At 41.8% G+C, this 10,837-nt stretch overlaps 1 protein-coding gene across 1 annotated transcript in view; it reads right to left on the reverse strand.

Moving 5' to 3' along the window:
• Window positions 1–412: 412 nt before the first annotated feature.
• Window positions 413–10,837, reverse strand: part of LOC104283102 (chromosome unknown open reading frame, human C11orf73) — a 31,429-nt gene continuing 21,004 nt past the window's right edge. The window contains exons 2-5 of the mRNA XM_009881251.1: window positions 9,970–10,207; window positions 5,100–5,251; window positions 2,203–2,321; window positions 413–631 (exon numbers count right to left, since the gene is read on the reverse strand). Coding sequence (XP_009879553.1) covers window positions 577–631; window positions 2,203–2,321; window positions 5,100–5,251; window positions 9,970–10,207 — 564 coding nt within the window. The 3' untranslated portion in view covers window positions 413–576. The remainder of the gene's footprint in view (window positions 632–2,202; window positions 2,322–5,099; window positions 5,252–9,969; window positions 10,208–10,837) is intronic.

Here is a 10,837-nt window from a genome sequence, read left to right on the forward strand (position 1 = left end):
CTTTCACCCAGGAAAAGTTAAATACAGGTACCCTGAGATCACACTCACTAGTGTTTTCATGCCAAAGAGAGGGAAATACTGTTGTAGCATTTATATGAGCTGGGGACAGGAATACTGGTTGTCCACAAAGTGAAAGAACTGACAGCGTAAGTAGTGGCAGGAAACCATCAGCATATTCTCAGTTGCCGGATCATCCTTCAAAATGAGGTAAAGAAGGAAAAAAACTACATTTATTTTGTTTACAGTTAAACACCCCAAAACATCAGACAAGTGTGAAACAGTGCTGCCATTTTTCATCTTGTAATTTCTTCCACTTTAAGTGCAGTTTCAAAAAAGGATTTCTACGCATGCATATGCAACACTGATTTCTTATTGCAGCCAAGTTCTCCATTTAAAAAAACGCATAGGCAAGTAGTTTTCGTGGATTTTAATTTTAAATAATTTTCAAGAGTAATACAAAAGTTACAAGTTTGTCTATTCAGACTAATCGTTTGGGGTTTTTTTTTTCCCCTCCAAAATTCTTCAGTGGAATCACTTGTGGCATCTTTCAGGTAACACAGATGACACAATTTAAGCTTATGTTTTCCAGAAGAGAGGGTTCTGTGTCAGGCGTCTCTGGAAGTTCTCATACCTAGGAAAAAAAAAACAAACCAAAAAATAAACAACAGCTACTGCAAATAAAATGGCTTTAGTCTATGCAGAGAACACATTAAGTTACATCTACGCCACACCAGAAAGTGAGTAAATCCAAACCCCTCCTTTCTGCTTCCGCATCAAGAATATTCAGTGAGACTTGTGTATTTTGACAACAGTATGGATTTCATTGAAGTGGTATCCCAGAGGATGCTCATTCAAGCTTAGAAAAATTTTAAGTGAATTAACAGTGGCTATTTTGTGCATAACATTTTTTGGGTTAGGAAATCAAAGTTCAGGCAGGCAGGAGGGCAAGTCTGAGGCTGTCCGTCATCCGAGTAATCAGGCCAGGTATCTCACAGAAGAAACCGCAGTAAAACCAAACCAAGAAAACCTCATGCCGTTTAGGGACACGCTGCAATACTGGGAAAAACAGGGTAACACCACTGCCTCTGAATCCAGTTCAGCTGTCCCTGCACCACCCCTTCAGCGCTGCTCCATCTAGGATGCACAAAGCCACTTCTCAGTTCACGGGACAGCGGACATGAGCTAGCAAGCTTGACAGACTTGGGCAGGCTTCCACAGAGACCACAGCCTCCAGTTCGGGATTGCTGGCTGGCAGGCTACGTGTCACCTGCTCACAGGTAAGGACGAGGGGACTGCAGACAAATCTGTGCTCAAGGCTATGCATCGATGGCCCTTGCGGTTCCAATAGAAACATCGAGACAAAGTTGTCCCCATTATTTTTCCACCCTCACCAAATTGACAGGAGAAAGGCCAGTTCTCTAATCTAAACCTGCCCTCTTCCAGTTTGAAGCCATTCCCCCTCATCCTATCACTACATGCCCTTGTAAAAAGTCCTTCCCCAGCTCTCCTGTATGATTAAACTGTATTCAGAGAGATCAAAATACTGTTTTAAAAAGTGTTTAGGTTAACACTGTAGAGGCTAAAGAGGGCTCAACTGATAAATTGTGAACTGCAGGCAGTCCTTTATGAAGTCTGAAAAATTATTTCTTACATATCTCCAGACTACATGGGCTATCCCCATCGACAGCTATTTCTTAAACCAGTCCCCTGGAAAACAACTCAGACTTTTGCATTTGTGCTCAAGGATCTTGGTGACGGAACTAGGTCAACTAGGACCATGATTTCTCCACCTCTCCCATATTCTTAAGCAATGTAACTACGCTGGAACTATGTCTAGGAACAGGCCAAGCATAAAAAAAATAAGCAAGTATCAGTGTATTCTGTCTTCCTGTAACTTCAGAGCATTTGCATGATGCGCAACATAGTGCGACTCCACATATGTCAAGAGCGACATTTCTAGAAGCGAAAAATTCATAGGCCTTTTAGCACTTTCCTAATAAAAAACTGGTATGAAGATGCTGACAAATAAACACAAAACCAGTGGATAAAACATCTCTACACTTGAGATAAACACCACCATACGCTTTTAAACATTTTTGCATTATCTCGCTGAACAGCATGACAGTAGTTCAATACTTAGAAATCAGCTGGTTTAATGCCTAGAAAAAAAGAACACTCGTCACTAGAGATCATTGCCATTACCATTTCAGAACTACATTTGCAGGAATGAAAGCTTCAGAAGGATTTGGGGTCATCTGTGCCTGAGTAACAGCAAATGAGGAAGCAAAGTTATAGAAGTTATCCAACATCTTCTGAGTGAACTGAAATTAAAAAAAAAAAGGAGACATTTTAAGTAAGTTCTTTTTCCAATTCAAATTTTTGTGGAAAGTTTAGCAGATACACAATCCCTATATGAAGTAAAATTAGCATCTAAACCACAAAGAAAGTGGATATAGTAGGTCCAAGGATGTCTGGTTTAAATTGATCAAACCATCCTAACTCTCAGTCTTTCCCTCAGATCCATCCAGTATCCAGAAATCACTTTCAGTATCTTCGCTCACCCTCTCCCTGCCCAACTTCATTCAACTGGATAAACAGCTTTGGGAAGAACGTTGTCTTCTTGTGACAAAGTGTCCCTCTTGTGTCAAAAGCTGTCCCTCTCCTCCAAATTAAACAATCAGAAGAACTGTAGACCAGGTCAGAGCTGCCATTCCAGCTCACAGCAAAACATTAGTTGTTACACCAGCTGAAAAGTCTGCAATCTGTCTCGTTAAAACTTGTCAGGCTCCCGTGACAGGGAAACTTCCTTTAGGTTTCACCACCGAAGGGCTGCTATCCTGGCATCCTCTGCCACAAGATCTTCCTGGGGTAAACATGAAAAAGATGCACTGGAAACTCCTAAACTGTAAGAATAAGTAAAAGAGTGAAAGAGAGGCCAAGAAGCATTTGTGTGCAGAGGACGAGGCTGTAGGACAGTCCCAGCCAGTCTACAAATACACAAGCCTATGGTACCTCCTTCTTTCCCCTATTCTTTTTATTTTAAAAAAAGTATGCATTGTTTTGGTGGGAGAACAAACTATTTTCAAAGACAGTGAAATGGTGGAGGAAGACAGAGTCTGGGGCAATGTATGAACTCTTCTGCTTCCTTCCACCTGCGCTGACAAAAGGAGTGCAAGAACTGATGTACTAGAAGCCAGAAGCTCACCCTCAGTGTCTCACATGCATAACACTGTGGTTTTGCGCCACTTTTTTTCCATACAACTTTTTTATAATATAACTCTCTCTCTATTTAAAAAATATATCCAACCATAAAGCTTCAAAAAACTTACTAAAAATGTAGTGGGAGAGCAAGACCTTAACTTAGGGTAGCAACAGATGATTTTGCCTTTAAAAAAACCCAAAACTTTTATTGCTATAATGTAGCCGTTCCAAAGAGCTGATGTCAAGTATTAAATCATAGAATGGTTTAGGTTGGAAGGGACCTTGAAGATCATCGAGTTCCAACCCCCCTGCCATGGGCAGGGACACCTCCCACTAGATCAGGTTGCTCAAAGCCCCGTCCATCCTGGCCTTGAACACCTCCAGGGATGGGGCAGCCACAGCTTCTCTGGGCAACCTGCGCCAGTCCCTCACCACCCTCAGAGTAAAGAATTTCTTCTTAATATCTACTCGAAATCTACCTTCTTCCAGTTTGAAGCCAGTCATAAAAGTCTTTAGTCATTCACAAGCATGCTGCCAGTCATACCCTCTTCCTCAGCTATCCACTCCTTCAAAGGTTTCCTTCAACTATGTCTTTATACATTTTCTTTTTAGGTGTAACTATTACTTCAACCTTTGGCTCAACTGCCTTCCTTGAAAGAAATACACAATTTCGGTTAAGATGTGATTCTTTTTTTAATAGAAAAATCCACCTGACTGGAAATAACATAAGTAAAAAAAGTTATGCAATTATGAGGTGGGTTTTTTTTCTTTAAATATTATTGCCAGAAAAGTCCAACAGCCACCTTGCAAATGACCCCAAGTGGTCATTATTATCTCATGACTTAACTACTGCCATTATAAAAATTGGTGGAATCAGAAATGTTGTTCAGATGTCATTTGCCCCTAACTACTCCAGAAAAGCTCAATTAAACTGTACTATGGAAAAAGAGCTGTCAATCAACTCGTAGTCATGATAACTTTCTCCAAGAGACATCACCTATTCAGAATTATTACATGTATAAACTGTTAAAGGACATCAGATACATCATCAGGATTACTGTTCAACTACCATTCTACCTTAACAACCACCCATAAGAAAAGTGAACAAGAAAAAAAAAAAGCCTCAAGAAAAGTCTCACCAACTGCTGAAATGTTAAAAGATAAAACCACAGCCACCAGTGTTGGGTAAAAATCAAGATCTGCCAATGCAGATCTAGCTTGCCTTGAGCTGCTGTTAGATGGCCAACTAACTGCCAGTGCTGGCTGAGGATTTCCAGAGGTCCAAACTAACAGACAGACTGGGTAGAAAATGGCAAGCGCTGCAGCCCAAGGCCTGCTCCACAGAGAAAGAACTAGAAAAAAAAAAGGAAAAAAAAATATCTTTCTGCAGGAGTGTACACAATTCTGTAGTTCTGCAGAACTACATCAGAAGGATTTCTCAAGGGTCTGTGGTACACTTGAATATCTTATCTGCATCCATGCCCACATCTGCCTTGACTTTTGAGTAGTTTGTGACCAGCCCTGCAAGTCTGTGCACTGGAGTTGCAACACCTACAAATCATCAAAGATCCACTGTCTCTTACATGCATTTAGGTACAGCTGCTCCTATGAGGAATTATCATAAGTATTTTTACAGTAGACTGACATTGACACAAGTGAGTATCGGCCTGATCCCACTGAGCATGCAAAATCCAATCCTTTACAGGAGAGATAGTTTTCCAGCATATGGAAAAGTCATTTCAAAATATCAAAGCACCCAGTCAAATGATTTGACAACGAGTAGGTTGGTTACAATCCTATAGCTACCCATAGCAGCTTTTTTAATTAGTTCTTCAGAGGCTCAATTCTTAAGATTTTCGTAGTACAGAGAATTTCTGAAAACAGGATGTCCAAGTTACCTCTGTGAATGAATCTACTGATGACACAGCAGCACTTGCAACAGGAGTCTGCTGGGCCAGGTTCTCCAGCAGTTCCACTGAGATTCCAATCTGGGCCACTGTTGGTGTTTGAGGGAGGTTCATGGCACCAAAAGGATGTTGACTTCCCTTCCCTGAAAGCATCAAACAGCACACATTAAACGTGGCGCACACGTAAAGGCTGTGTTACTTTAATTGCTGTGTTTCTTCTGTACAAAGTATTCCTCAACTCCCACCAGAGACATCTCCCTATCTCAGAAATACAGGAAAAAAAAAAAAAAAAAATCACACAGACACAACTACACACAAGGACAACAAATGAAACAGTGCGATAGGTACATTTAAAAAACACAGCAGATCTTAAGGAAATTTCTAAAAAAAGGGAAAAATATAATTTTAAAGATCCCCATGAAGTAAACATTCAAAAGGAAATACAATCTGTGACTAAAAGACAGCAGAACCTTTCCCTATAGGACCAAGCCTTTAATTCATACTGTAACAATTAGAGAAACACAGGAAACATGCAGCACTGCTGCACAGTTATTTGATTCGCTCATTCAAAGCAGGTTCTTGTGAGCCTGTTTGTGCACTGAAAGCCAGAGAACATTACTTCAAGATCGCTCTGACTCAAAGCTATCCCCTTTGGTGGGCTGGGTAGTCCCAGGTCTCATCTGAACTGCTCAAAACCAGCGAGAGCAGCAAAGGTCAAAGAAACAGCCAGGGAGCAGAAAGGCTTCTGACTTTGCAAGAGCCACAGAGGAAACAACGAATCAGGCAGAAAAACATCCCCAAGTTGCATACCACTCATACAGGCATCATCCCAGCCCTCTGCCATCGCTTCTGACCTTTCTCAACTGAGTATTAACCAGTAATTTCAGTCCCAGCTTCAGCTAGGGTCTCTGCAAACAATGACAGGCATCTAGAGCCACTTAAATCATGCACTCCTCTTTGTCAGCATCTGGAAAGGAAAATACAGGAAAAAGGTCTGGGGAGCACAATGCTATTAGTAAACAAATACCAATACACAACCTAAGTTTAAGAGAACACAACATACAAGTACCCTCTTAACACAGACGTGATGTTTCAGTAGCACACTCCGGCTTCTTGCTAGCAGGAGAAAGTAAAGCTAATCAAGAGCTGTCCTACAGACCAGTCAACACTATCTTGAGCTGCAAGAAAGACTAACTGAAATCTAAAGCACCACCTGACTTAGTTCCATGGTCAAAAACCCAGTCAGCAAAACCAGCACACATTTGACAAGTGGAACTGAGGTTCAAAGACTGAAGATCTCAGAAACTCGAGCATCCTTCTGCAGAGACAGACGGCATTACCACAAAGAAGCCAACGTCCAACCCATATGGGAAGCTCATTCAAAAACCCAGTACCCTTTTCATCTGAAGCCAAGTGTCACTCCTCACTCCAGATCCTACAACTGCAATATAGTGCTGTTTAAGAGTTAAGCCCTCACTATTGAAGTGTTACTTTAGCACAAGGCCAACAAGAAGAGGGTTCATCTCCTGAAGTACTATTTAGAAGCATTTTTGTGAAATGCCACTGCTGTATGATCTCAACCTTTAGACAGATGCTTGCTTGATAAAGGTAAAGTTTACTAAAGTATTGAAAAGAGAAAAGCTATTAGAAACCAAATATCACACAAGTTCATCATTAAAAATCCCAATAGCAATAGAGCTGGTAGAAGTTTTTACATCTTGTAGCATCCTCACCTGAGAAGCTGACATTTACAGTAGAAGTGTAACATCCTCAAGCAACAGGCTCCATCAGAATATATCGCTACATTAGAAAGGCACTCATTATCTAAATAATAAAATACACCCATTCTGTCACTTTGTATGCAAGCCCATGGAACCACTCTCCTGGAAAGATGTCTGCCTAAATGGATGAGAGAAAAGCATCCCCGGCCATCCTTACACCAACTGAAATACACTCCACATTTTCAATCCAGAGCTCTTGCAATTAATATTCCAATCCTTACAAATACAGAGAACATGTGTGTGAGCCAACAAAGGCAAGATGAAATGCAAAGAAGGGTGGATTCAATCTTGATACCTCGTGAACCAGGGGATCTCTGAAGCAGCACCTGGACAGATGCACACAAGTGGGAACACAGGCACTGCAGAGCTCGGTCCTCGCTAGACAGTGTTCCCGAGCCTGCTGTTCTCGCCTGTGTATCAGAGATTCACGCAGGCATCGTTTCCCACTGTGCTTTGATCTTTCCAACAGCAAGGCAGGAATCTCGACAGGGTGCCTCTAAGTCTATCACAGGCCTACGTTTTCTAAACACAAATGTTCTACTTGTCAAGCACACAAGACTAAACGATTAGTATGATATATGCATTTTTCTACACCCCACCTGCAAGTCACACGTGTCACAGACCAACAGGCAAGTTATACACATCACAAAACCTGTACAGTTCCAGGGCATTTCAGACACTACAGGTAAACTTAACACAAGAGTTACAAATGATACATTCAACCTTTCCCAAAGTCTGTGTAATAAAATACTATGCCACTCATGTCCACATAAGAAATACACTGGCCCTCTTCATCACACAGCAAGAGAGACACTCAGCTACAACCACTGTTTCACAGGGAGATGACAAACAAGGACACAGATTTGTTCCTCTCAACAAGGGATTAAGTTCAAGCAAACACAGCACTCCACAATATTTTCACTCTGCAACACAGCTACTAATACAACTATACAACAATCCCAGTGGGCAAGCTGATGTCACAAAATACATTGCATCCATGTGACAAAAATTTACCTGTTTTCTCATACTTTTTAATGTACATATTCCTAACATAACCTAACAAAAAGCAGACATAATCTAGACATTTCTAAAAGCTTTCCACACTGTTCCAGCTCATAAAGGCAACTACCCTATGTTTTGCAAAGCCCACGTCAACTTCATCTTGCCATTAATTCTCCATATTAGCCCTCAGCATCCTCACATTAGCTCGTGCTTATCGAGTCAGAAATATCTGTGCAACCTCCCTGGTTCTCATAAGCCTCACCTACAGGTTTGCTTGCCACCCCCAACATCCCCAGAAAAAGTGACAAGGCTGAAAACACCTTGACAGTGGAGCCACTCAGCTTTAAACTGATACATGACAGAAGCCTTAATAGCCAAGCTACAAACATAATTGCCTAATACTTAAGCAGGAGATAAAACTCTAGTTCAAGTTCTGTATTCAATCTTTGTGGAACAGCACTGCTACCTACTACGCTAGATCAGGAGACATCTGAGCACCCCAACATTTGTTGAAGGACGTGCTGTTGACATTTTTCCTCCACCTCCTCCTTGTCCCTTTCACAGAAACATGCAGCCTGTTCAAAAAATTAGACTGAGGTAGTCAAATCCAAAACGCAAATTTCAACAGTCAGTAATGTCTCTCAATGATTTCAGCTCTCTGTAACACCTCTCTGGTCTCCCCTTTCTACAGCCTCATAGTCTTCTCCACCATACAATTGTTTATGGTCATGGAAACCAAGGCTGTATAGCTTACACTGACTCTACAGTGTACAGAGAGGAGCTGTAGACAACAATGGGAACTGCGGAGGTCTCTGTTGATCAGATCAAGCACAGCACTGCCTCAGAGCATTGCAAATGCATTCAAACATGTCACGGAGCTGTTCCCCGAGAGCAGCCCTTACTTGGAAATTATGGCTAATCATGCAAAAAGCATCTGAAAATGTGTTGTCCTACGAAGCTGCCTGAAAGCATATATAATACAGTAAGTCTTTCAAGTACAAGAAACATACTGCAAAAGCTGGCAAAAGAACTGGCAATATACTGTATTGTTTCACTATCAACACAACTTTGGAATGTACAAAAACAGGCCCCCAAAACCCTTCCTGTGGCTGTTACCTCTGTTGAAGAAAGCCCAAATTTTTGAAGGAACATATGCAATCAGAATTCATTTTTGCTGCACCTTATCTCACGTCACATTACTGATTCAAAAGAAAACATGCCATGTTATAAATTAATACATTTCATCATGGCAGCCACAATGCTTACCTAAACAGAGATTCAATTAAGGCTGCAGACTACACTGAAGCCTATAAAAGATGTGTATTACTTTATAACCATAACACTTGAAGCTGCTTGACTGACATACCCATGGCCTTTAATAAGACAAAGGTGTACCACTGGGGCGCTTCATCATTTCTCTAATACACATTGTAAAACCCTCATATATTTAGGAAAACAAGCCCGCACCTACTTCAGGTAGCGCCAGCATTCTCTGACTCCCATACAAGTCAGACTTCTCTAACTCGGGTCTATATCAGAAATGCTAAAACATTTGGAAAGCTGCTTTCCAATGACGACACCCTCTACTGGACAATTATATAGTGCAACCGCAACTGAATGTGAAGCAGCTATCTGAAATCACTGCGTCAGACTTCACTCTTTACAAAACCTGCCTCTGTGCTACAAAGAATACAACCACTTAACAGTGAAAGCTGAAAGAAAACGTCGTCGACATGTCAAGACAAATGCCTAAAAACCATGCTATGGAAGTTACAGCATCATTCTTCCTCAGGTTCTCGATGCAGAGGCACTGGAACACATGCCAAGCCTGCTCAAAGGAATTTCCAGGTCAACACCACATACAAGAGAAGATGAGTGAGAAATTTCACTAGGAACATTAACATACAGACAGATTTCATAAAACTGACAGACTGCTTCTAGTACCACATCTGCTCAGGACTACCTGAAAACACATGGTGGTCTGCCTTTTCAAGTAGGTTTTTGTTCAAAACCACCTTCAAACATTTACCCCTTCACGCATGCATGTTTCACTGACTGCTACATTTTACCAGTCTTACCAGATTTCAGACCAGAAATTTTGAAGATGGCACTTGGCTTCTCATTAGTGACAAACCCCAGCAGCTGCCACACTGCCATCCCACTCTGGTCTGGGTAACAAAAATAGACAGATCCTCCCATTCCTTCCGGAAATGGTATCGTTCCCAGCATGAAGACCACTACATGGTTGATGTTTTCATAGTCCGGTAAATCAAATACAAATTTGTCTTCAGCCACTTGCTGGGGAGCTGCTTGTACCTAAAGAGAACAAAACCTTTATTAGTATTAGGATGTTTTTCATCTTTGACTGTAACTGTGAATTTCCTTTTACAGAAACACACCTAAAGTGGAACATAACAAAAAAGTGAGGAACGTACTAACCTAAATAGCAAATAGCCAGATAAGAGTCAAACACAGCAGAAGAACAACTGCAAAAAATATTACTGAAAAGGCACAACAGTCTCGTTCTACCTGCGCTGAACATATATCCCACCCGGGACTACAGGATCAGAATACCTTCGCTCCCCATGTGCGTAGGAGGAAAATAGGGTGCAGAAGAGGTTGCCAAGTCTATAAGCAGTGGCTGTTGACCACCTGGCTGGCACAACCCCAGGATCATGGAAACCTGTTCACATAGGAAATACAATAGACCTTGAGACAGGCAGCAGAAGGACGGCTAAGCGCCAGAGCAAAAGATACCCTCCTCTTTACCCGAGATGCCACATCCTTGCAGCCAACGCACAATCTAGCCTTAAAAAGCTTCTTTTTAAGCTCGCAGCTTGTCTCTGAGCAGCCCAAGCCTCTCCACGAACAGAAGGGATGGCGACTGCCTCCCGGCAACGAGGCTCTACACCGCAGCCGCCCCTGGCGATGAGGGGCAGGAGCCAG

Source organism: Charadrius vociferus, unplaced genomic scaffold (genome assembly GCF_000708025.1).
Source record: "Charadrius vociferus isolate BGI_N301 unplaced genomic scaffold, ASM70802v2 scaffold1, whole genome shotgun sequence".
NCBI classification, from domain to species: domain Eukaryota; kingdom Metazoa; phylum Chordata; class Aves; order Charadriiformes; family Charadriidae; genus Charadrius; species Charadrius vociferus.